The 26,265-nt window shown below is 50.3% G+C and overlaps 1 protein-coding gene and 1 non-coding gene across 2 annotated transcripts in view; both read left to right on the forward strand.

The window, feature by feature from the left end:
- Positions 1–25,668, forward strand: part of LOC132590793 (ras-related protein Rab-6A) — a gene marked incomplete at its 5' end in the record, with an annotated part of 49,158 nt that extends 23,490 nt beyond the window's left edge. The window contains 6 exons of the mRNA XM_060263719.1: positions 506–559; positions 3,220–3,325; positions 11,299–11,410; positions 14,369–14,462; positions 22,133–22,199; positions 23,448–25,668. Of these exons, the coding sequence (XP_060119702.1) occupies positions 506–559; positions 3,220–3,325; positions 11,299–11,410; positions 14,369–14,462; positions 22,133–22,199; positions 23,448–23,512 (498 nt within the window). The remainder of the gene's footprint in view (positions 1–505; positions 560–3,219; positions 3,326–11,298; positions 11,411–14,368; positions 14,463–22,132; positions 22,200–23,447) is intronic.
- On the forward strand, positions 2,368–2,439 carry TRNAP-GGG (transfer RNA proline (anticodon GGG)). Its single transcript has one exon. It is a non-coding gene; the product is annotated as a tRNA-Pro (tRNA).
- Positions 25,669–26,265: the final 597 nt, after the last annotated feature.

Consider the following 26,265-nt stretch of genomic DNA (forward strand, 5'->3'; position numbering starts at 1 on the left):
ACGTGGCTCCCAAGTCACGGTTTGGCCACCTCTGCCCTAGGGGGTCACCCTCAATTGGCTGCGTCTTGCTGTCTCTTTCCTCCACCAGCAGGGGGCGCTGCAACAGTGCTACCCTGAGAGACTCTTAAGCATTTCTCTGCGCATTGCCTTGCCTTTTTTCATCTGAATGAATTCGATTCCCTGTTCCTCTTCCACTTGAAGTCTCCTAGGTGACCTTGAGCCGGTTACAGTTCTTTCAGAACTCTCTCAGCCCGACTGGCCTGACTTCACCAAAGGCAGCCTGTTGTGGGGAGAGGGAGGGAAGGCAGCCGGAAGCCGGTTGGATACTCCTTAAGGATAGGGGGTAAAAAATGGCGTTCAAAATCTACTCTTCTTCTTTGCCTTCTTCTAGCCAGTTTCTGGAGCGCCTGAGCTGGGCGCCTGGTGGAGGAGTTCTTGAGAACAGCAGCGTCCCGTGAGAGCGGTTGTACTTAATCTTCTCACCGATGAAACTTTTGTTTTGCAGGCGACAATTGGCATCGACTTCCTATCAAAAACCATGTACTTGGAGGACCGCACAGTGAGTAAGAGTTTCGTAGCAACCAGACTGTAGTGCTCCGCTAGTAACTGTACGGAGTGATCTTGTTCTTACTGGGATGTGGAATTATCCAAACGCAGGAGCGGCCTGGAGTCCCAGGGGAGGCCAGCAGAGGGTGCAAAAGTGTGTTTCTGCCCCCGAGGAGGCAGGACTCCACATTGGACATCTGCGTTGGCTTAAGAAAATGACTTTTGCGTGCACCTGGGAACTTAAATCCACGGCTGGCTGTAGTTGCAAGACGGCTTTTTAAGGAAAGATGACGAAACCTTGATTTTGCAGAACCTTTTCCTGTGAATTGACTTCTTTTTTTGTATACCGAAAACAGCCGTATTTGAGAAAGCCAGCCGTTTGCTTGAAATCGACACAGAGACGTGGCCTCAGTACCATAAAAGATGCAAAATCACTAAAGTGTATTCTTACTGGATAGACTATACATAGTCATGGAAGACGCAAGCGTTGGAGTTGTCCCAGTCCTTAATTGAATGGGACGCATCGCCAATACCTTGCGTCTTGGGGTGCATTCTCCCATCCAGGAGTTTTAAGTACTGTCTTTTCTGTTCCACTGGGAAAAGCTGGTCCGACTTCAACGCGCACACACTTAAGTCCCTGTTTTTTAAAAGTATATCAGAGGTGGCCAGCGGTAGCTCTCCAGATGTTTTTTTGCCTACAACTCCCATCAGCCCCAGCCAGCATGGCCAGTGGCTGGGACTGATGGGAGTTGTAGGCATAAAAAACATCTGGAGAGCTACCGTTGGCCACCCCTGAAGTATATTGTCGAGTGTTCTCCCAGTAGCACTGCGGCTGAATATCTCCTGTTTCTAAATAGGGGACCTAAGACAGATGCAGTCAAAGACTGGTGTGAGCTTGGCACTTGAATTGAGTTTGCCGGCTTCAGTTCCAACCAGAGGATTGAATCCAACCACACACGAGCAAACAGGAACAACAATAAGACTTGCATCGCTAGCATAAGAGTGGGTTGTGGGGGGCCGGGGGGCTTTGCTTGGATTCCCTCTCCTTATTGCAACCCCTGTGGCTCATAGATGTTAGTTCACACCGGTCGCCTGGCCCTGGGGAAAGCGGAGAAGAAATGCTTCCGCCAACGGCTTCTGCTTTTGTGTGGTAGGATTCTATCTCACTCCCTCCCGTCCATTTTGCATCTTTTTTTAAAAAAAAAAAATTGGTACTGCAGGCATGTTGACTGACCATACGAGGCCGACGTATCGAATAACACAAAATACAGTCACGGTATCTAAATGCAAAATTCGTACCTGCAGCGCTAGTCCTAGCGGTTGCTCACAGGTGAGCCTGAGCTTCCAACTGTTCCAATCCCTGCTGCGCCTTTTATGGGATATCGTTCATGGCTCCCTTGGTTCCCGAATTCATTCATCCCAAGAATGACTTGTCACCCTTGCCCGGAATGTTGCATTTTGACATGTCGCTTATATGCCCTGTACTGGCGGCTGGCTTTGCTGATAAAAGTGCATCGATCGCTGCTCCCACTGGGTTTTAGCGGCCACCTGGGAGGGACGGTGGCTCAGTGGTAGAGCATCTGCTTGGGAAGCAGAAGGTCCCAGGTTCAATCCCCGGCATCTCCAAAAAAGGGTCCAGGCAAATAGGTGTGGAAAACCTCAGCTGGAGACCCTAGAGAGCCATGAATGGGGCTGTGGCTCAGTGGTAGAGCATCTGCTTGGAAGCAGAAGGTCCCAGGTTCAATCCCCGGCATCTCCAAAAAAGGGTCCAGGCAAATAGGTGTGGAAAACCTCAGCTGGAGACCCTGGAGAGCCATGAATGGGGCTGTGGCTCAGTGGTAGAGCATCTGCTTGGGAAGCAGAAGGTCCCAGGTTCAATCCCTGGCATCTCCAAAAAAGGGTCCAGGCAAATAGGTGTGGAAAACCTGAGCTGGAGACCCTGGAGAGCCGCTGCCAGTCTGAGAAGACAATACTGACTTTGATGGACCGAGGGTCTGATTCAGTAGAAGGCAGCTTCAAGATCAGGACTGGCCTCATCTTTCAGTCACTGTTCTAGCGGTCCTCTAGGGGCCAGGGGTCCACAGCCTTTTTTGAATGAAAGTCTGACGCCGTGCAGTGGCCACCCCAAAGCAGCTTAAGCACAGCCAGCCACAAAAACGGTCACCGCAGTTTACCTTTACCTACGCAGCGGAGGTCCTTGTGCTGTGGTGGCAGCTGCTGTCCAAAATATTGGTTTTTTCAAAACCCACACAGCCAATCAGAAATCTTGCTGGGTAAAAGTCCCACCACGTCCCGCCCACTTTCTGAAAACACTCAGTGGGCACCATGGAAACGCGGCAGCAAATTGCAGCAGGGCACCCTTCTAAATACAGCCTGTGAAGGGAGTGAGCAGGCTGCGGAGGTGTCCTCTGGTTGGTCACGGTGCCCGTCAGACAGGAGGAGGAGGAGGAGGAGGGCCTCTGGACTTCCCCTTCAGCCAATGGGAAAGCCCCAGCTGTCTGCTTCTGCTCCCGGCCCAAAGCGATCCCTTCCATGCATGAGTTTTCTATCATTTGGACCGAGCTTTTTCTTTCCTTTCCTTTTCTTTTTTTTTTTAAAAAAAGCGATCAAAAAATCTTATTCCTTTTTAGTGGCGGTTTGGCTTTTTTTTTTTACTTTTCTCCCATCCCGCAGATCAGGCTGCAGCTGTGGGATACGGCGGGTCAGGAACGTTTCCGTAGCCTCATTCCCAGTTACATCCGTGACTCGGCCGCCGCTGTAGTAGTTTACGATATCACAAGTAGGTATCTCTCTGCTCCGGCATTGACCCTTTGTTTTGTTCTGTTTCTTTTTTTTTTTTCCTTCCTCGCTTGTTTTGACCGACTCCCGTTAGGTACGGTTGCAATTGTGGGACACGGCAGGCCAAGAGCGGTTCAGGAGCTTGATCCCTAGCTACATTCGTGACTCCACTGTTGCGGTTGTTGTTTATGATATCACAAGTGAGTGGGGGGGAAACTCTGCCTTTCCTGGCATTCGTTCTTTCTCTCTCTCATCTTTCCCACCTTAGCTGTGCATGCCGTTATCACAGTCATTTGCTCGTCCGTTGTGGCATGAAAACTTTCTGTCTGGGACTTCACAAAGGCGGGAGACGGTTTGGTTTCTAATGTGTGTTTTTTCACCACCACCACCACCACCACCAAATGTTTTGTGTGTAGAAATAAGCTCAACCTAGGGTTCAGCAGAGGAGAGCCCTCGAGCCAGGGGCTAGCACAGACATTGTGACAGATTTGAGTCCAGAAGCACATTAGAGCATAAGAGAAGCCATGTTGGATCAGGTCAGTGGCCCATCCAGTCCAACACTCTGTGTCACATAAGAACATAAGAGAAGCCCTGTTGGATCAGGCCAGTGGCCCCTCCAGTCCAACACTCTGTGTCACATAAGAGAAGCTCTGTTGGATCAGGCCAGTGGCCCCTCCAGTCCAACACTCTATGTCACATAAGAACATAAGAGAAGCTCTGTTGGATCATGCCAGTGGCCCATCCAGTCCAACACTCTGTGTCCCATAAGAACATAAGAGAAGCCCTGTTGGATCAGGCCAATGGCCCATCCAGTCCAGCACTCTGTGTCACACAGGGGCCAAAAAAAACACAGGTGCCATCAGGAAGTCCACCAGTGGGACCAGGACACTAGAAGCCCTCCCACTGCGCCCCCCCAAGCACCAGGAATACAGAGCATCACTGCCCCAGACATAAGAACAAAAGAGAAGCCATGTTGGATCAAGCCAATGGCCCATCCAGTCCAACACTCTGTGTCACACAGTGGCCAAAAACCCCAGGTGCCATCAGGAGCTCCATCAGTGGGGCCAGGACACTACAAGACCTACCACTGTTGCCCCCCCCCCCCCCAAGCACCCAGAATACAGAGCATCACTGCCCCAGACATAAGAACAAAAGAGAAGCCATGTTGGATCAGGTCAATGGCCCATCCAGTCCAACACTGTGTCACATAGGAACATAAGAGAAGCCCTGTTGGATCAAGTCAATGGCCCATCCAGTCCAACACTGTGTCACACAGGGGTCAAAAACACCAGGTGCCATCAGGAGGTCCATCAGTGGGGCCAGAACACTCGAAGTCCTCACACTATGCCCCCCCCCAAGCACCCAGAATACAGAGCATCACTGCCCCAGGCATAAGAACAAAAGAGAAGCCATGTTGGATCAGGTCAATGGCCCATCCAGTCCAACACTGTGTCACACAGGGGTCAAAAACACCAGGTGCCATCAGGAGGTCCATCAGTGGGGCCAGAACACTAGAAGTCCTCACACTATGCCCCCCCCCCCCAGCACCAAGAATACAGAGCATCACTTCGCCAGACAGAGAGTCCCAACAATACGCTGTGACTAAGAGCCGCTGATGGACCTCTGCTCCATTGCCTGCCTCCGAATCATGACCCTTGGAGGTCTCCCATTCAAATACCATCTTGGTTCAAACTGTGCTCAACTTCCAAGGCACGATGAGCTCAGGCTAGCCCAAGGCTCTGTTTGTCAGGGCCTCTAAAGCAGGGGTGTCGAACTCATTTGTTACGAGGGCCGGATCTGACATAAAACAGACCTTGTTGGGCCGGGCCACGTGAGTACCTATTTAAGATTAGGTAGCAGAGATACAAATTTTTATTAAGAAGCAAATATATATATTTTTAAAAACTTAAATACATGCTTAACAATGTTAGCCCTCATTGGTCTTAGAGGTGCTTTATTTGTATTTCTTGCGTGGGATCCAGGGAACTGGGCAAAGAAAGCTCTGGCTTTTTCCTGCCTTCCCCAAGGCAGGAGCCTCAGCCAATGGAGAAAACAGAGGTTATGTTCTGTAGATTCTGTGCAATTGAAGAAGATATTGGATTTATATCCCGCCCTTCCCTCCGAAGAGTCTCAGAATGCCTCACAATCTCCTTTACCTTCCTCCCCCACAACAGTCACCCTGTGAGATGGGTGGGGCTGGAGAGGGCTCTCACAGCAGCTGCCCTTTCAAGGACAACCTCTGCAAGAGCTCTGGCTGACCCAAGGCCATGCTAGCAGGTGCAAGTGGAGGAGTGGGGAATCAAACCCGGTTCTCCCAGATAAGAGAGCTATGGCTGACCCAAGGCCATGCTAGCAGGTGCAAGTGGAGGAGTGGGGAATCCAACCCGGTTCTCCCCGATAAGAGAGCTCTGGCTGACCCAAGGCCATTCCAGCAGCTGCAAGTGGAGGAGTGGGGAATCCAACCCAGTTCTCCCAGATAAGAGAGCTCTGGCTGACCCAAGGCCATTCCTGCAGGTACCAGTGGAGGAGTGGGGAATCAAACCCGGTTCTCCCAGATAAGAGAGCTCCGGCTGACTCAAGGCCATTCCAGCAGCTGCAAGTGGAGGAGTGGGGAATCAAACCCGGTTCTCCCAGATAAGAGAGCTCTGGCTGACCCAAGGCCATTCCAGCAGCTGCAAGTGGAGGAGTGGGGAATCAAACCCGGTTCTACCATGTAAGAGAGCTCTGGCTGACCCAAGGCCATTCCAGCAGCTGCAAGTGGAGGAGTGGGGAATCAAACCCGGTTCTCAGAGATAAGAGAGCTCTGGCTGACCCAAGGCCATTCCAGCAGCTGCAAGTGGAGGAGTGGGGGAATCAAACCCGGTTCTCCCAGATAAGAGAGCTCTGACTGACCCAAGGCCTTGCTAGCAGGTGCAAGTGGAGGAGTGGGGAATCAAACCCGGTTCTCCCAGGTAAGAGAGCTCTGACTGACCCAAGGCCATTCCAGCAGGTGCAAGTGGAGGAGTGGGGAATCAAATCCTGTTCTCCCAGATAAGAGTCTGCACACTTAACCACTACACCAGACTGGCTCTCCTTGCAAAGCAAGCCGTGATGCAGAAGGAAGCAAGAGGGAGGGAGAAGGAAGCAGATGACAGCCAGTTGCTCGGGGGCCTGGTAGGAGCCCTCCAGGGGCCTGATTCGGCCCCCAAACTGCATGTTTGACACCCCTGCTTCTAAAGCGTTACTGAACTGAAACCAACACACTACCCCTCTGAAACACGTACAAGGTGCAAAGCTTTGTTTAAGTTCATCGGGCAAAGGCAGAAGGCATTTCCTTGTCATTGAACGAGCGACACCAATACCTTGCAAAACTGGGTGGGAAGGGGGGCGGGGGCTTGCAAACAGCCAGGGAGTTGGCTTGAGCTTTGAGCCAGCCGGTCTCTCATGCATGGGGCACTATCCTTCAGAAGCTGCTCTTGAGGAAACCCTTTTTTGTTTGTTTGTTTTGCGCTAAGGTGTGCTGGGGTTTCCACTTTTTCCTGCTCCCGTCTTTCCCCCCCCCCTTCCCTTGCCCTCGGGCTTCCCGGAAAGCAGCCAGCCTCATCCCCGTCTCACTCATCACGGTGTCACCATCGAGCCGTTTGGCTTCTTTTTTTTTTGCAAATTGTGCTCCCCCCACCGAAGTCATCGGCTGTTTGCTGCTCCGTCGCTCCCGGCAGCTGGGTGTGGGCTCTGCGGACTGTAAAACCTCCCTTTTCTCCTTCTATTACAAGCCTTCTTTCCCCCCCTCATCAATTTGCTCTTTCGTTTCCTGCTAAGGTACGTACATTTTAAAGAACTAAACGTTACGGTCCTCCTGAAAGACAGCTGAAAGAAGAAGATTAAAGGAAAGCCTTTAATATACGGTATAGATCTGTCACAGAAGGGGGGGGAACCAATTTTGCATGTTTTATTCACATCGATCTGAACAGTACGGTTGAGCAGAATAAGAATCGCGTGCAATAGCCAAAGGAGTCGGTGTTAAAACATAAACGCGGGAACAAATAACGGAGCGGTTCGTGCCAAACAAGCGTGGTTAACGAAGCGGGCCTCGTTTGAAAGAAATTAGCAGAGCTCGTTAGGTTCTCGTGAGCCCGGCATCCCCAGAGATGAATGCCAAAAACCTTATGTGCCGTTAGGTTGGAGACAGCCAATACAGCACGTTGTCCATTAGCTACTATTAAAGCCTAAACCTGCTATGTGGAACTTCCTCCAAACATAGCGGAACAGGCTTCCCCTGACCATCTCCTGTAGAAACTGTGGGCCATGGTCAGCGCCACACTGGAAACTGCTATAGACCATGACATCTCTCTGGCTCAAAGTTTAGGGGGTCCATATTTATTCACATTATGTGTAGGCCACCTTTCTTGGCCCATCCAGTCCAACACTCTGTATCACATAAGAACAGAAGATAAGCCATGTTGGATCAGGCCAGTGGCCCATCCAGTCCAACACTCTGGGTCACATAAGATAAGCCATGTTGAATCAGGTCAGTGGCCCATCCAGTCCAACACTCTGTGTCACATAAGAACAGAAGAGAAGCCATGTTGGATCAGGCCAATGGCCCCTCCAGTCCAACACTCTGTACATAAGAACGTAAGAGAAGCCATGTTGGATCAGGCCAATGGCCCATCCAGTCCAACACTCTGTGTCACATAAGAACATAAGAGAAGCCATCTTGGATCAGGACAATGGCCCATCCAGTCCAATACTCTGTGTCACATAAGAACATAAGAGAAGCCCTGTTGGATCAGGCCAATGGCCCCTCCAGTCCAACACTCTGTGTCACATAAGAACATAAGAGAAGCCGTGTTGGATCAGGCCAGTGGCCCCTCCTGTCCAACACTCTGTGTCACATAAGAGAAGTCATGTTGGATCAGGCCAGTGGCCCCTCCAGTCCGACACTCTGTGTCACATAAGAGAAGCCCTGTTGGATCAGGCCAATGGCCCCTCCTGTGCAACACTCTGTGTCACATAAGAACATAAGAGAAGCCCTGTTGTATCAGGCCAGTGGCCCCTCCAGTCCAACACTCTGTGTCACATAACAACATAAGAGAAGCCATGTTGGATCAGGCGAATGGACCATCCAGTCCAGCACTCTGTGTCCCACAGTGGCCAAAACCCCCAGGTGTCATCAGGAGGCCCATCAGTGGGGCCAGGACACTAGAAGCCCTCCCACTATTGTCCCTTCCCAAGCACCAAGAAGACAGAGCATCACTTGCCCCAGACAGTGAGTTCCAACAATATGCTTTGGAAGCAAGACTAGGGCAGGTATCATTTGCTCCTCTATCTTCCTTGTCGCTGTCCGTCTGTAGCTGTCATGCTCTGTGGATATGACGAAACAGCACTTGCCCACCTCTTCTGAACCCAGTGCTGAAGTGCAAAAGAACTTCCTGAAGATCGGGGTGGGGGGTGGGGAGGCAGGCAGTGGATTTATAAATTTGTCTCCGCAGTCTGTTCAGCTCCGATTGCCGCTTTAGGCAGAGTTGCAAAGCGCTGCCAGTCAGGTTGTTTTTCTCTGGCCCCCACCCTGTTTCTTTTGTTTAAACTATCTGGATCATCCAGCTGAAGCCCGCAGTGAGCAGTGGAGTAGCTTCTTACAGCTCCTGCGGCTTAGCTGCTCCGGAGGGAATAACCTTGTTTAAAGGCAGGTTAGCAAATGATTAAGCAGCAGAGTATCGTTGGCTGCTTAAAAGCCGCGATGCGTGAGAAAGCCGCCCGAGTATCGAGCTGCGGTCTCTTGCTTTATGTGAGCAGGTGGCCACCGCAGTTCCTCCCCAAGGACGTTTCGACTACTTCTACGCCATCAACAATGCACGTATGGAATGGCCCTAGAAAAAGAAGAAGACTGCAGGTTTATACCCTGCCCTTCTCTTTGAATTAGGGACTCAGAGTGGCTCACAATCTCCTATATCTTCTCCCCCCACAACACACACCCTGTGAGGTGGGTGGGGCTGAGAGGGCTCTCACACCAGCTGCCCTTTCAAGGACAGATTCTCAGAGCAGCCTACAATCTCCTTTCCCTTCCTCCCTCACAACAGGCACCTTGTGAGGTGGGTGGGGCTGGAGAGGGCTCCCACAGCACCTGCCCTTTCAAGGACAACATCTGCCAGAGCTATGGCTGACCCAAGGCCATGCTAGAAGGGGCAAGTGGAGGAGGAGGAAAAGAATTGCATTTTTATACCCCACCCTTTTCTCTGAATCAGACTCAGAGCGGCTCATAATCTCCTATATCTTCTCCCCCCACAACACACACCCTGTGAGGTGGGTGGGGCTGAGAGGGATCTCACAGCAGGTGCCCTTTCAAGGACAACTCCTACGAGAGCTATGGCTGACCCAAGGCCATTCCAGCAGCTGCAAGTGAAGAAGAAGAAATCCATAGATTTATACCCCACCCTTCTCTCTGAATCAGAGACTCAGAGCGGCTTACAATCTCCTGTATCTTCTCCCCCCACAGCAGACACCCTGTGGGGTGGGTGGGGTTGAGAGAGCTTTGACAGACACTGCCCTTTCAAGGACAACTCCTGCGAGAGCTCTGGCTGACCCAAGACCATCTCAGCAGGTGCAGCTAGTGGAGGAGTGGGGAATCAAACCCGGTTCTCCCAGATAAGAGAGCTCTGGCTTACCCAAGGCCGTTCCAGCAGGTGCAAGTGGAGGAGTGGGGAATCAAACCCGGTTCTCCCAGATAAGAGTCCGCACACTTAACCACTACCTGAATCATCTGTTCCCTCTACCCAACTCCGAAAACAAAACAAACAACTCCACTCAAAAATAAATCAAATTCCAGTAGTGCGAGTTATTGGGTAAGGTATAATGTTCCATTAGGTATGTGACTAATGGGAACCAAGTAGACATCGCTCTCCGTTCGTAGCAATCCGTTGAATAATCTTAAGTGTTATACGCTAATTTGTGAAGTAGGAATACATCCCAAAGCCGACGGCGCCATTGCTGTATAGACAGAGGTCTTTTGTGCACCAATTGATCCAGTTTGGTGTAGTGGTTAAGTGTGCGGACTCTTATCTGGGAGATCCGGGTTTGATTCCCCACTCCTCCACTTGCACCTGCTGGAATGGCCTCGGGGCAGCCAGAGCTCTCTTCTCTGGGAGAACCGGGTTTGATTCCCCACTCCTCCACTTGCACCTGCTGGAATGGCCTTGGGTCAGCCAGAACTCTCTTATCTGGGAGAACCGGGTTTGATTCCCCCCTCCTCCACTTGCACCTGCTGGAATGGCCTTGGGTCAGCCAGAGCTCTTGCAAGAGAGTTGTCCTTGAAAGGGCAGCTACTGGGAGAGCCGTCTCCAGCTCCACCCACCTCACAGGGTGTCTGCTGGGGGGGGGGGGGCGAAGGTAAAGGAGACTGTTAGCTGCTCTGAGACTCTTCGGAGTGGAGGGCGGGATATAAATCCAATATCTTCATCTACCTCACAGGGTGTCTGTTGTGGGGGAGGAAGGGAAAGGAGATTGTGAGCCGCTCTGAGACTCTTCGGAGTGGAGGGCGGGATATAAATCCAATATCTTCATCTACCTCACAGGGTGTCTGTTGTGGGGGGGGAAGGGAAAGGAGATTGTGAGCCGCTCTGAGACTCTTCGGAGTGGAGGGCAGGATATAAATCCAATATCTTCATCTACCTCACAGGGTGTCTGTTGTGGGGGAGGAATTGAAAGGAGATTGTGAGCCGCTCTGAGACTCTTCGGAGTGGAAGGCAGGATATAAATCCAATATCTTCTTCTTCTATTAAGAGCTTGAGGGCAGCTATTAAAATATTAATTAATTCAGTCGGTAACTCGACACGCATAGAAGTCCCATCGGTGACTTGCCAGATTTGGAATAAAGCTTCAGATGCATCCGAGATGAGTGACGTTGAGGATTTTGGCACGGCAACCACGGAGGCATCGGCTGCCGCGGGAACCCGTCAGGTGACCTTCATCCCCCTCGTTTTGCCTTTTCCTCCCCAGATGTCAACTCGTTCCAGCAAACCACAAAATGGATCGACGACGTCAGAACGGAAAGAGGAAGTGACGTCATCATCATGCTAGTAGGAAACAAGACAGACCTCGCCGATAAGAGGTAAGGAGTCGGTTGCACGCGTTGCCCTCGGGCCCGGGTTTGAGCATTAATGTCTTTTAAAAAATAAAGAACAAAACCTAGCAGTCGTGCGTTACGGTCTGGAAACCAAGGACAAGCTGTGGCTATCGAAAAGTTAGAATGGAGGTTTGTAGCACAGAGACCAGCGACAGGCTGTAGGTGTTTGTGAGTCAAAGATCCCTTTGTTATGAGAGTCAAGCTTCGACTCTCAAAAGTTTATACCAGGGGTGGCCAAACTGCGGCTCAGGGGCCACATGTGGCTCCTTCGCACATCTCAAACCCCCACGGCCACGTCAGCCAGCCTGGAGCAGGCATGCATCTCTTTAAAGCATTTTGCCAAACCAGCTGGTGGCTTGGAGAATGCATTTAAAGTTAAAGTTGCTTCTCTTTCCACCTCTCCCTCCCTCTCCCATCTCCCTTTCTCCTTCCTTCCCTCCCTCCCTTCCTTCTCCCTCCCTCCCTCCCTCCCTTCCTTCCTTTCTTTTTTCCTTCCTTGCTCCCTCCCTCTCCCATCTCCCTCTCTCCTTCCTTCCTTCCCTCCCTCCCTTTCTTCTCCCTCCCTCCCTCCTTCCTTCATCCCTCCCTCCCTCCCACTCCCATCTTCCTCCCTCCTTCCTTCCTTCCTTCCTTGCTCCCTCCCTCTCCCATCTCCCTCTCTCCTTCCTTCCTTCCCTCCCTCTCTTCTCCCTCCTTCCTTCCTTCATCCCTCCCTCCCACTCCCATCTTCCTCCTTCCTTCCTCCTTCCTTCCTTCCTTCCTTCCTTCCTCCCTCCTTCCTTCCTCTCCCATCTCCCTCTCTCCTTCCTTCCTTCCCTCCCTCTCTTCTCCCTCCTTCCTTCCTTCATCCCTCCCTCCCTCCCACTCCCATCTTCCTCCTTCCTTCCCTCCTTCCTTCCTTCCTTCCTTCCTTCCTTCCTTCCTTCCTTCCTTCCTTCCTTCCTTCCTTCCTTCCTTCCTTCCTTCCTTCCTCCCTCCCTCCCTCCCCTCCTTCCTTCCTTCCTCCCTCCCTCCCTCCCTCCCCTCCCTCCTTCCTTCCTCCCTCCCTCCCCTTCCTCCCCGCCTTCCTTCCTTCCTTCCTCCCTCCCCTCCCTCCCCTCCTTCCTTCCTTCCTTCCTCCCTCCCTCTCTCCCTCCTTCCTTCCTTCCTCCCTCCCTCCCTCCCCTCCCTCCTTCCTTCCTTCCTTCCTCCCTCCCTCCCTCCCTCCTTCCTTCCTTCCTTCCTCCCTCCCTCCCTCCCCTTCCTTCCTCCTCCCTCCCTCCCTCCCCTCCCTCCCCCCTCCCCCCTCCTTCCTTCCTCCCTCCCTCCCTCCCTCCCTCCTCCCTCCCTCCCTCCCTCCCTTCCTCCCTCCCCTCCCTCCTTCCTTCCTTCCTCCCTCCCTCCCTCCCCTCCTTCCCCTCCTTCCTTCCTTCCTTCCTTCCCTCCTTCCTTCCTTCCTTCCTCCCTTCCTTCCCTCCTTCCTTCCTTCCTTCCTCCCTCCCTCCCTCCCCTCCCTCCCCTCCTTCCCCTCCTTCCTTCCTTCCTTCCTCCCTCCCTCCCCTCCTTCCTTCCTTCCTCCCTCCCTCCCCTCCCCCTCCCTCCCCTCCTTCCTTCCTTCCTTCCTCCCTCCCTCCCTCCCCTCCTTCCTTCCTTCCTTCCTCCCTTCCTTCCTCCCCTCCCTCCCTCCCCTCCCTCCCTTCCTTCCTTCCTTCCTTCCTTCCTTCCTTCCTTCCTTCCTTCCTTCCTTCCTTCCTTCCTTCCTTCCTTCCTTCCTTCCTTCCTTCCTTCCTCCCTCCTCCCTCCCTCCTTCCTTCCTTCCTTCCTTCCTTCCTTCCTTCCTTCCTTCCTTCCTTCCTTCCTTCCTTCCTTCCTTCCTTCCTTCCTCCCTCCCTCCCTCCCTCCCCTCCTTCCTTCCTTCCTCCCTCCCTCCCTCCTTCCTTCCTTCCTCCCTCCCTTCCTCCCTCCCTCCCTCCCTCCTTCCTTCCTCCCTCCCTCCCTTCCCTCCCTCCTTTCCTTCCTTCCTTCCTTCCTTCCTCCCTCCCCTCCCTCCCTTCCTCCCTCCCTCCCCCCTCCCTCCCCCCTCCCTCTCCTCCTTCCTTCCTTCCTTCCTTCCTCCCTCCCTCCCTTCCTCCCCCCCTCCCCTCCCCTCCCTCCCTCCTTCCTTCCTTCCTCCCTCCCTCCCCTCCTTCCTTCCTTCCTCCCTCCCCTCCCTCCCTCCCCTCCTTCTCCTCCTTCCTTCCTTCCTCCCTCCCTCCCTCCCTCCCCTCCTTCCTTCCTTCCTCCCTTCCTCCCCTCCCTCCCTCCCCTCCCTCCCCTCCTTCCCCTCCTTCCTTCCTTCCTTCCTCCCTCCCTCCCTCCCCTCCTTCCTTCCTTCCTTCCTTCCTCCCTCCCCTCCCCCCTCCCTCCCCTCCTTCCTTCCTTCCTTCCTTCCTTCCTTCCTTCCTTCCTTCCTTCCTTCCTTCCTTCCTCCCTCCCTCCCCTCCTTCCTTCCTTCCTCCCTCCCCTCCCTCCCCTCCTTCCTTCCTTCCTTCCTTCCTTCCTTCCTCCCTCCCTCCCTCCCCTCCCTCCCCTCCTTCCTTCCTTCCTTCCTCCCTCCCCTCCTTCCTTCCTTCCTTCCTTCCTTCCTTCCTTCCTTCCTTCCTTCCTTCCTTCCTTCCTTCCTTCCTTCCTTCCTTCCTTCCTTCCTTCCTTCCTCCGTCCAGCTCTTACGTTAACCAAATTTGACCACCCCTGATGTAAGCTCTTTACCCCATCCCTTTTTATGCCCTCCATAAAGTTGTGTGCACCTCAGGGGAACGCAGGCCGCAATAGTCTCGTCTCAAATGCCGTGCTACTGTTGTCTCAAGTTGCGTGGAACGTGCCACGTGGTGTTTTGGGACTGTGTGGGGGGGGGGGGGAAGGGGATGATTCCTGGGCAGCAGACAAGACTGAAATGTCGCCCTTCTCGTTTTTCTTCTTCTCCAGGCAGGTGTCTATCGAAGAAGGGGAGAGGAAAGCCAAAGAGCTGAACGTCATGTTTATTGAAACCAGCGCCAAGGCAGGGTACAATGTAAAACAGGTAAGTGATGGGAGAGGCCAGGGTCTCGGGGGCCCGTCTTTCGGACAAGGAGACCCAGGCGTGGGTGCAGAGCTCTGGAAACTTACTTGCTGTGCCTATTACGCCCTACCTACAAAAGCGCAAGCTCAGGGCCAGTGACTGCACAAAGTGTTTAGTATTGTTAGAAAACTAGAATAACTTTGGGACGGGACTCTACAACACTACTGGGCTTCGGAAGATAGAGCTGCGCTCTTGCAAACAGATAAGCATATGAGGACTTTTAAAGCTTTGGCTTATATGTGAATGTGATTTATGATCATTTGTTTGGGTCTGCATGTTGTGAATTTTGACTGTCTTTACAGTATACGGTATACAGTAGCGACCCCCGTGGCGCAGAGTGGTAAAGCAGCAGTACTGCAGTACTGTGGGTCTGAATTCTCTGCTCACGGCCTGAGTTCGATTCCGGCGGAAGGCTGGATTCAGGTAGCCAGCCCAAGGTTGACTCAGCCTTCCATCCTTCCGAGGTCGGTGAAATGAGGACCCAGCTTGCTGGGGGGAAAGCGTAGAGGACTGGGGAAGGCGATGGCAAACCACCATGTAAAAACATCTGCCGTGAAAACGTTGTGAAAGCAACGTCACCCCAAAGTCAGAAATGGCTGGTGCTTGCACAGGGGACCTTTCCTTTCCTTACAGTATTACAAGTGTATTAGGGGGAGGCATTTGTGAGTTTCCTGCATTGTGCAGGGGGTTGGACTAGATGACCCTGGAGGTCCCTTCCGACTCAACGATTCTATTACCATGATTTTTATACACTTAGAAGCACTTTATTCTACTTTCCTAAGAATACTAAATACTTTTTTGCAGCAACTGGCCGTGAGCTTGCGCTTTTGCGGTTAGCCTTTTAGCTCGGTCTCCTCTTGTGTAGGTGTGCCAGCTACTCCCGGCAGTTCGTACAGACATTGGATTGATGCTTTATTATTTTAATTCGCTGCAAGGCAGAGAGAAAAAAGCCCCAAATCTCCAGTAGCATAACCTTTAAAAGGAGTGGAGCCGATTCACATCGTGCAATTGCTTTATCAGAACGTTCTTTGGTTTCACCTCTTCTAGCTAGACACCTCGGCCCTTTGGCTGTGAGGCGGTTGACCAAATAGCGTGACGTCCCTTTGCACAGGGGTGCCCTGAGTGGTGCCCGTAGGAATCGTGATGCCTGCCAGGACCTTTTCTGGCACTGCCAAGCGCTTTCAGAAAGTGGGTGGGGCTTCAGCCCAGCAAGCCTCTGATTGGACAGTGCAGATTTGATTGGCCGTGCAGGTTTTTAAAAACGTTGCTTTGGCGGCAGCTGCCACCACGGCACGAGGATCTTCATTGCGTGGCCGAAACTCAGACATGACAGCCGTTTTGTGGCTGACTGGCTCCGCCTCCTGGTGCAGCCATTTTGACTGCACCCACAGAATGGTTCAGGCTGGAAATGGGGGTGGCCAAACTTGGTTAATGAAGGAGCCACATAGAACAGGGGTGGCCAGCGGTAGCTTTCCAGATGTTTTTGACCTACAACTCCCATCAGCCCCCGCCATTGGCCATGCTGGCTGGGGCTGACGGGAGTTGTAGGCAAAAAAATATCTGGAGAGCTACCGCTGGCCACCCCTGACATAGAATAAACGTCAGACGTGCGAGAGCCGCAAGACAGGAATGTCAGACGTTTGAGAGCTGGAAGGAAGGACAGTAAATAGATGAGAGTTAGGAAGGAAGGGGAAAGAAAGCAACTTTAATTTCAAACGTGTTCTCCAAGCCGCTGACTGGCTTTTTTTCCCCAGTTAACATTTTTATTGAACTTTCTTTAACCATAATACAACAGTCCTTTAAACCTTGAAAGTTACAGAACAGAGGATTTAGTATAGTAACAGGTATGCGTTTCTAATGTATAGAATTTAACCATTAAAATTTGCAGTATTTTGTGTAAACAGTAGGACGAAAATAATTTTGAATTGCTTAACTTAGCTTAAAATCTACCTAGAAAATAGTAAAGCAACTAAAAAGATACATATTTCCTAAAGTATATCAATGATTGGTACATAAGATTCTCCTGTTGAGTTAAAAGGTAACTATTGGGAACCAAGGGATTACAATCTTTTTCTCATAAGATGACAAAGAAGAAGTGTTATAACAACCTAAGGCAATTTTACTATAAATAAAATGTTCCCAGATTTTGTCATACCAATTGTGGAGTGTAGGTATGCCTTCTTCCTTCCATTTTTTTGCAATTAAAGTTTTTGCTATTGAGAACAATAGAACAACCATTTCTTTTTTTGTTTCTGTCAATATTGCCTTGGTTTGGAGAAGTGATTTTAAGAGACAAATGTCTTCTCCAAGGTGGTGGGGGCTTCAAGAGCTACACAATATATATGAAAGAGCCACGGTTTGGCCACCCACGGTCTCCCACTCTGCCATGGAAGCTTGCTGGGCCAGTCACTCACTCTCAGCCTCACCTACCTCACAGGATCGTTGTTAGAATAAAATGGAGGATGGGAGAACAGTGTTATAAGCCACTTTAAGCAGAAAAGCAGAAATGACTAAATAGAAGCATTGGTTAAAAACACCACTGTACAGTGTCACTAAAACCAAACCTGATGCGAGAAGGTGTCATGTACTAGGAAGAAGATGATATTTTTTTATTTTATTTTTGTTTTCTAGATTTATATCCCGCCATTTCCCATAGGTGGACTCGGGGCGGATTACAGGCATATTGGATTTATATCCCACCCTCCACTCTGAATCTCAGAGCGGATCACAATCTCCTTTCTCTTCCTCCCCCACAACAGACACCCTGTGCGGTGGGTGGGGCTGAGAGAGCTCTCACAGATGCTGCCCTTTCAAGGACAACTCCTGCAAGAGCTATGGCTGACCCAAGGCCATTCCAACAGCTGCAAGAGGAGGAGTGGGGAATCAAACCTTGTTCTCCCAGATAGAGTTCACGCACTTAGCCACTAGACCAAATTGGAATGCATTGAAGTTAACTAGTTCATAAGAACATAAGAGAAGCCATGTGGGATCAGGCCAGTGGCCCATCCAGTCCAACACTCTGTGTCACACTGTGGCCAATATGTGTGTTTGTGTGTGTGTATGTATATATATATACACACACACACAAATAAGAACATGAGAGAAGCCATGTTGGATCAGGCCAATGGCCCATCCAGTCCAACACTCTGTGTCACACAGTGGCCAATTTTTTTATATATATATATATATATATATATATACACACACACACTGTGGCTAATAGCCACTAATGGACCTCTGCTCCATATTTTTATCTAAACTCCTCTTGAAGGCGGCTATGCTTGTGGCCGCCACCACCTCCTGTGGCAGTGAATTCCACATGTTAATCACCCTTTGGATGAAGAAGTACTTCCTTTTATCCGTTTTAACCTGTCTGCTCAGCAATTTCATCGAATGCCCACGAGTTCTTGTATTGTGAGAAAGGGAGAAAAGTACCTCTTTCTCTACTTTCTCTATCCCATGCATTATCTTGTAAACCTCTATCATGTCACCCCGCAGTCGACGTTTCTCCAAGCTAAAGAGTCCCAAGCGTTTCAACCTTTCTTCATAGGGAAAGTGTTCCAGCCCTTTAATCATTCTAGTTGCCCTTTTCTGGACTTTCTCCAATGCTATAATATCCTTTTTGAGGTGCAGCAACCAGAACTGCACACAGTACTCCAAATGATTCCGCACCATCGATTTATACAGGGGCATTATGATACTGGCTGATTTGTTTTCAATTCCCTTCCTAATAATTCCCAGCATGGCGTTGGCCTTTTTTATTGCAGACGCACACTGTCTTGACATTTTCAGTGAGTTATCTACCACAACCCCAAGATCTTTCTCTTGGTCAGTCTCTGCCAGTTCACACCCCATCAACTTGTATTTGTAGCTGGGATTCTTGGCCCCAATGTGCATTACTTGGCCACATTGAACCGCATCTGCCACGTTGACGCCCACTCACCCAGCCTCAACAGGTCCCTTTGGAGTTCCTCACAATCCTCTCTGGTTCTCACCACCCTGAACAATTTAGTGTCATCTGCAAACTTGGCCATACGCACACACATATACATACTGTGGCTACTAGCCACTGATGGACCTCTGCTCCATATTTTTATCCAATCCCCTCTTAAAGCTGGCTATGCTTGTAGCCGCCGCCGCCACCTCCTGTGGCAGTGGATTCCACATGTTAATCACCCTTTGGGTGAAGGACTTCCTTTTATCCGTTTTAACCTTCTCAGCAATTTCATGGAATGCCCACGAGTTCTTGTATTTTGAGAAAGGGAGAAAAGGACTTCTTTCTCTACCTTCTCCATCCCATGCATAATCTTGTCAACCTCTATCATGTCACCCCGCAGTCGACGTTTCTCCAAGCTAAAGAGCCCCAAGCGTTTAGTTCCATGTCTCTTTATCGGCTTTCTTCTGTTCTCACTAATGTCTAGCAGAGATGACCTTTTCCTCCGCCTTTTGCTGTTCTGTGGAGAGCAGGAAAGAGCTGGGTGTGGCAGCGAAGACCGACTGCCTCCCAGCTAGCAGTTTGTGGCAGACCGGGAGCTTTTGGGAGTCACTGCTCACTTCTTCAGATACGGTGCGGAAGCGACGAGTACTGTTGTGGCTACATTGATTTTTTTTTACTATTCGTTCTAAAGGTGCTTTCAGCTCCCTGCTATGCCCAGGTGATCTTTTTCGGTAAGGCAGCTGTGCTTTCCTTTCGAAACCAGTGGCCATCAATTTCACCTTGCAAGACCAAAAGTCACCGTTTGAACACCGAACTGTGTTTTCGATCGCGTTCTCTCTCTCTGTCTGCTCCATTGAAGATAAACGTTTTCCCCGTCGCTAATCGCTCGTAGCCCTAAAAGCCACTGTACCTTTTTATGTGTGGGATTAATTTCAATCCAGCGTTCCCTCGCTGCTTGAGCAGAGATAAAGCAGACAAGGACAAAGGGGAGAAAGAGCGGGTTCGTTCGGAGCCCTGTGCAAACGCAGGTACGGGAGCTGCTGTTCAGTAGACTTTCCTCTTTCTCAATTAGATTTAATCAGTGATTTAACACAGTGGTCCTCAACCTTTCTGGCACCAGAGACCGATTTTGTGGAAGATGGTTATTCCACAGACCAGAGGGGTGTGGGGTGATGGTTTCAGAATGATACAATTGTGCACTTTATTTTGGTGTAGTGGTTAAGTGTGTGGACTCTTATCTGGGAGAACCGGGTTATCTGGGAGTAGCCTGCTAGTTCCTCTGAAGGGCCAGCAACACAACATGGACCCCAAGACCTTCTTATAAGAGCCCTGCTGAGGGCCTCTGATCCAGCAACCTGCCTCACACAGTGGCCAACCAACTTCAGGGAAGAGAGGCCGAGGCCTTCATCAGAACATCAGAAGAGCAGTCCAACACTTTGTGTCACATAATAACATAAGAGAAGCCATGTTGGATTGGGCCAATGGCTCATCAGTCCAACACTCTGTGTCACATAAGAACATAAGAGAAGCCCTGTTGGATCAGGCCAGTGGCCCCTCCAGTCCAACACTCTGTGTCACATAAGAACATAAGAGAAGCCCTGTTGGATCAGGCCAATGGCCCCTCCAGTCCAACACTCTGTGTCACATAAGAACATCAGAGAAGCCCTGTTGGATCAGGCCAATGGCCCCTCCAGTCCAACACTCTGTGTCACATAAGTACGTAAGAGAAGCCATGTTAGATCAGTCCAATGGCCCATCCAGTCCAACACTCTGTGTCACATAAGAACATATGAGAAGCCAAGTTGGATCAGTCCAATGGCCCCTCCAGTCCAACACTCTGTGTCACATAAGAACATCAGAGAAGCCCGGTTGGATCAGGCCAATGGCCCATCCAGTCCAACACTCTGTGTCACATAAGTACGTAAGAGAAGCCATGTTAGATCAGTCCAATGGCCCATCCAGTCCAACACTCTGTGTCACATAAGAACATCAGAGAAGCCAGGTTGGATCAGGCCAGTGGCCCTTCCAGTCCAACACTCTGTGTCACATAAGTTCGTAAGAGAAGCCATGTTAGATCAGTCCAATGGCCCATCCAGTCCAACACTCTGTGTCACATAAGAACATATGAGAAGCCAAGTTGGATCAGTCCAATGGCCCATCCAGTCCAACACTCTGTGTCACATAAGAACATAAGAGAAGCCCTGTTGGATCAGGCCAATGGCCCATCCAGTCCAACACTCTGTGTCACACAGTGGCCAATATATATGTACACACACACTGTGGCTAATAGCCACTGATGGACCTCTGCTCCATGTGTTTATCCAATCCCCTCTTGAAGCTGGCTATGCTTCTAGCTGCCACCACCTACTGTGGCAGTGAATTCCACATGTCAATCAGCCTTTGGGTGAAGAAGTACCTCTTTTTATCCGTTCTAACCCGACTGTTCAGCAATTTCATAGAGTGCCCACGAGGTCTTGTCTTGTGAGAAAGGGAGAAAAGGACTTCTTTCTCTACCTTCTCTGTCCCATGCATAATCTTGTAAACCTCAATCATGTCACCCCTCAGTTGATAACTAAAGCCGCCCATACAAAAAGTTCGGTCAAGTTATAGCCTCATTCTGTCACATTGTTTTATTATTTACGTTTTAAATATTGTTCGTAGTACTGTATTTTGCTATGTATTTCTTACGTTTTAATTCTTATTGCTGGAAGTAAACTGTATACCTTGGGGGGGCTTTGCTGGGTTGTTATGGTCTATGGCTACAACAGTAAAATACTTAGATCTTTGACCAAGCTAAAGAGCCCCAAGCGTTCTAGCCTTTCTTCATAGGGAAAGTGTTCCACCCAGTGTTCCCGCTAAGCTTGAGTTAGTGTGAGCTAGCTCACAATTCTTAAGACTCTGGCTCACAGATTTTTGTCTTGGCTCAGGAAAAATGGCCCCAGAGCAGTAGCTCAGGGGTGGCCAACGGTAGCTCTCCAGATGTTTTTTTGCCCACAACTCCCATCAGCCCCAGCCATTGGCCATGCTGGCTGGGGCTGATGGGAGTTGTAGGCAAAAAAAAAAAACTTCTGGAGAGCTACCGTTGGCCACCCCTGCAGTAGCTCACAACTTGAATGCCAGTAGCTCACAAAGTAGAATTTTTGCTCACAAGAGCTTAGAGGGAACTCTGGTTTCAACCCTTGAATCATTCTAGTTGCCCTTTTCTGTACTTTTTCCAATGCTAGAATATCTTTTTTGAGGTCGGTGAAGTTGCTTTTATGGTGATTATTATTATTATTATTATTATTATTATTATTATTATTATTATTATTATTATTACTACTACTACTAATTATTATTATTAGTTTATGTATATTCCGCCCATTCCCCCATAGGGGCTCGGGGCGGAGAACAACATAAATAATAAAACCATATAATCACAATTACAGTTTTCAATAGAACAAAATAGCCCGGCAGAACAAAACGATGAGATGGTTCAGCAGGACAGCGCAGCAGCAAATCAGTGCAATAAGATAGTACGGTAGGGGAGGCCAACTGATCTAATGCCCGCCGCTTCACCCGAAGAAACAGCTTGGGGCTGGGAGTGAGTTCCGGAGTCCAGGGAGAAGCCTGCCTCTGGACAAGAAAAGCTACTCCCTTTGCTGTCGGCTGCTGCGTTTCTTAACTCTGCGATTCTGCTTCTTTCCCCTTGCAGCTTTTCCGACGTGTGGCCGCCGCCTTGCCCGGAATGGAAAGCACGCAGGACAAAAGCAGAGAAGACAGTATCCTTGGCTTCTGCCGTGTGCCCCAATGGGGTTAAGGGGAAACATTGCGTATTGAGAACTGAGATCGAGATGACGTGTTCTGGATCTGGGGGCGTGGGTCTCGAGTTGAGCAATTTGACAGAACTATTTGAGCCATAAGAGTTAAGAACTTGAGAAGAACCTCACTGGATCAGACTTGTGGTCCATCCAATCCAGCATCCTCTCTCATGCAGTGGCCAGCCAGTGCCTCTAGATGGCCAACGACAGTGCATAGAGCCCGAGGCCTTCCCCCGAGAAGAACACGTGATGAGTCCAGCTGGATCAGCCTAGTCCAGCATCCTCTCTCACAAAGTGGCCAACCAGTTCCTCTGGAGAGCCAACCACAGGGCAGAGGGACTGAGGCCTTCCCCTGAGAAGAGCATCAGAAGAGCCCTGCTAGGTCAGACCAGGGAGGGCCCATCTAGTCCAGCCTCCTATCCCACACAGTGGCCAGCCAGTTCCTCTGGAGAGCCAATGACAGGGCAGAGAAGTCAAGGCCTTCCCCTGAGAAGAACCTCAGAAGAGCCCTGTTGGATCAGACCAGGGAGGGCCCATCTAGTCCAGCCTCCTGTCTCACACAGTGGCCAGCCAGTTCCTCTGGAGAGCCAATGACAGGGCAGAGAAGTCGAGGCCTTCTCCTGAGAAGAACATCAGGAGAGCCCTGTTGGATCAGACTAGGGAGGGTCCATCTAGTCCAGCCTCCTGTCTCACACAGTGGCCAACCAGTTCCTCTGGAAGGCCAACAACAGGGCAGAGAGGCCGAGGCCTTCATAAGAACATCAGAAGAGCCCTGCTGGGTCAGACCAGGGAGGGTCCATCTAGTCCAGCCTCCTGTCTCACACAGTGGCCAACCAGTTCCTCTGGAGGGCCAACAACAGGGCAGAGAGGCCGAGGCCTTCCCCTGAGAAGAACACAAGAAGAGCCTTGCTGGGTCAGACCAGGGAGGGTCCATCTAGTCCAGCCTTCTGTCTCACACGGTGGCCAACCAGTAGGCCCTGTACTAAGAGCCCTGTAAGCTCTTGGGGGATTAGCTACATCTGGGGTGTGTGGCCCGATAAGCAGAGGAGTTCCTGCTACAAAAAAAGCTCCGGAGGGGACCATGTTCTCTTCTCCAGCTTTAAAATGGGCCTGTGCAATAGCTGAGAGGAGACGCTTCAGCTCTGTCGCAGCCGTGGGCTGCTCTCTTCCACGTTGTTTCCCTTAACGACTTTTCTCTCTCCTCCCCAGTGATCGACATCAAGCTGGAAAAGCCGCAAGAGCCGCCAGTCAGCGAAGGGGGTTGCTCGTGCTAATGGGGCGTGGTCTTCTCTTCCCCCTTCCTCCAGACCATCTCTGCTTCCTCCTCCTCCTCCCCTCCCCCCCTCCCCTTGACAGCCGTGTGACTCTTGGCGTGCTCCTTCCCTGCCCCCCCCCTCGTCCCCTCCACCCCATCGGTAACATAGTGCGGTTCATTATTTGCTGCCTGTATCGTGAAGATTATCCGTTAGCTTCACAAGCACAAAAAAGAGAGAGAGAAGTCAGTGTCTTCGTTATTTATAAGGAAAACACACACACACACACAGAGCCAAACTCATCCTAGCGTATTCTAGTAACCTTTTTTAAAAAGGTTCAAATTTGGTCGAATCTCTGTCCCTTTTTTTTTTTTGAAAGCGACGGCATTGCACTTTCCCTAAAACCTATGGAAATAGCTACGTTTTGGATGTGGCGAACTGAGGGCATGCAGGGTAATACTTTTAACTGGAAAAAATAGCCAGCGCTGAAGACCATGCTGAAGGTCGAGGCTGGTCCTTCTTCGAAACCAAAAAAGACCCCCCCCTCTGCCTTTGAAGCCAAAATCCCTCTGACCCTTTTTTTCTAAACAGTAGCCTTTTCAACACAGCGGGCCTGGCTATTGCGTTTTAAATTTTTGTGTGTGTGTGTTCATTTCCGTTTCTCGGTGTCGGAAGAAGCCGACTTCCGACACCTGCTTTCGAGATGCGTTAGCCGGGGAGGCGAAGGAGTCGTGTCACGCAGGCAAATTTCAGAAGGCTCAGCTGGCTTTCTTCTCTTCTCCTGCAAAATGAGCAAATTTAATTTTCGTAGCGTGTCTTTCGACTGTTGCATTGGGGGAGGAACTTCTTTAGAAACTGGGAGCGGGGAAAGGCAAGGAGGGAGTATTTAAAGCGACGCAGGTTCTAGCATTAAAGACAGTTTGGCTGAGCCGGCCGGTGTCTCCCAGAAATAAAATGGCGTCCAAGGTACCTGGGCGCAGTGTGAAGTTAAAATGTGAGGAGGAGGAGGAAGAAAAAGGAGAGACTGTTCCTTAGTAGGTTTGAGCTAAACAGAACTTGGGGGCATTTACTTGTTTTAAAAAAAGTAGAATTTAAAGGGCCCCTGGCTTGAGGGAAGGGAGCATTAAACGCAGGCAACATTGCAGTTATGCAGACTTTTTTGCCTTTCTTTTCAGAATTTTTTTTCTTTTTTTTTAATGTAGCGTCTTTTGAGTCTGATTCCGCCTAGTTTGGTTAAGTTAACCGGTCGTCTAGTAGTATGTTTTAACCGAACGACACCCTCTAACTGCGGTTTTCTTTTCGATATTTATTTCCCTGCTTTAATTTTTTTTTTAAATTTCATCGTTGAGGAATTTGTTCCATTAGAACTTTTGCTGACCCGTCACACACGACGTAGCTGCCAGTGAAAACGCTTTTGAGACACGCACGCACTCGCCCGTCACACCCTAGAAGTGCACTCTGAAATCTGTACTGGTCCTTGTGAAATTGTTGTGTGAGTTAACAAAAACACGATTTGTAAATACATTGTTTGCAGGGAAAGGTACACGAGGGCGTGGTGGGGGTCAGATCCAGGAAAGGTGTTGCGTCTCTTGGTGACCAAGTGTGTGTGTGTGAGGAGGGGGGGGGGATTAGATTCTTCTCCTTTGAATCCCCTCCACCTTAGGGCAGAGACGCCCCTCCCCCAAGTACCCGTCGCTTCAGATGTACATTTTCCGGCGTTGTGGAAATGGAATGGCAACACGCATCACTTTAACCTGAGTTTTCCAATAACTGTGCATATACCAGTAATGTCATGTTAAGGGGCAGAAGAAGACATTTTAAAACAAAATGCTTTATAATGCAATATTAATGAGGTGACCTTTTTAATTTTTGTTTTCCTTTTGAAGTAGCGCGTCCGGAAAGACGCCATTTAAATATGGCGGCCGAGCGATATTCTTTCCCTGAAAAGATATCAAAATGGCGACCCGGCTACTTCCCCTTTCCCTGTATCGTTGTATCCTTAAATGTGCAAAAGAAAAGACGAGAAAAAAAAAAAGATCCATCCTGCTGCTTTTTAATATTGAGTTTTCCGTGGCTTGGGTTCTTAAAAGGAATGAAAATGTGTACACGGGTTGGATTTTTTTAAACATGCACAGAATTTTTTGCTTCCAATAAAGTATCTAATCAAAACACTAAAACCCTGTAGCACGTGCTTTGTTTTGTTCAGCTGCTGGGAGGAGAATACGGTCACGCTCGCTTTCCCCATCACCCTTTTTTGTAAAGTTCTGCGCAGATCTCATTAACTCTGCCTCTTTGATATAAGAAAAAGAAGAATTGCAGATTTATACCCTGCCCTTCTCTCTGAATCAGAGACTCAGAGCGGCCTACAATCTCTTTTCCCTTCCTCCCCCACAACAGACACCCTGTGAGGCGGGTGGAGCTGAGAGGGCTCTCACAGCAGCTGCCCTTTCAAGGACAACCTCTGCCAGAGCTATGGCTGACCCAAGGCCATTCCAGCAGCTGCAAGTGGAGGAGTGGGGAATCAAACCCGGTTCTCCCAGATAAGAGAGCTCTGGCTGACCCAAGGCCATTCCAGCAGCTGCAAGTGGAGGAGTGGGGAATCAAACCCGGTTCTCCCAGATAAGAGAGCTCTGGCTGACCCAAGGCCATTTCAGCAGGTGCAAGTGGAGGAGTGGGGAATCAAACCCGGTTCCCCCAGATAAGAGAGCTATGGCTGACCCAAGGCCATTCCAGCAGCTGCAAGTGGAGGAGTGGGGAATCAAACCCGGTTCTCC

Source organism: Heteronotia binoei, unplaced genomic scaffold, assembly GCF_032191835.1.
Source record: "Heteronotia binoei isolate CCM8104 ecotype False Entrance Well unplaced genomic scaffold, APGP_CSIRO_Hbin_v1 ptg000762l, whole genome shotgun sequence".
In the NCBI taxonomy this organism is placed as follows: domain Eukaryota; kingdom Metazoa; phylum Chordata; class Lepidosauria; order Squamata; family Gekkonidae; genus Heteronotia; species Heteronotia binoei.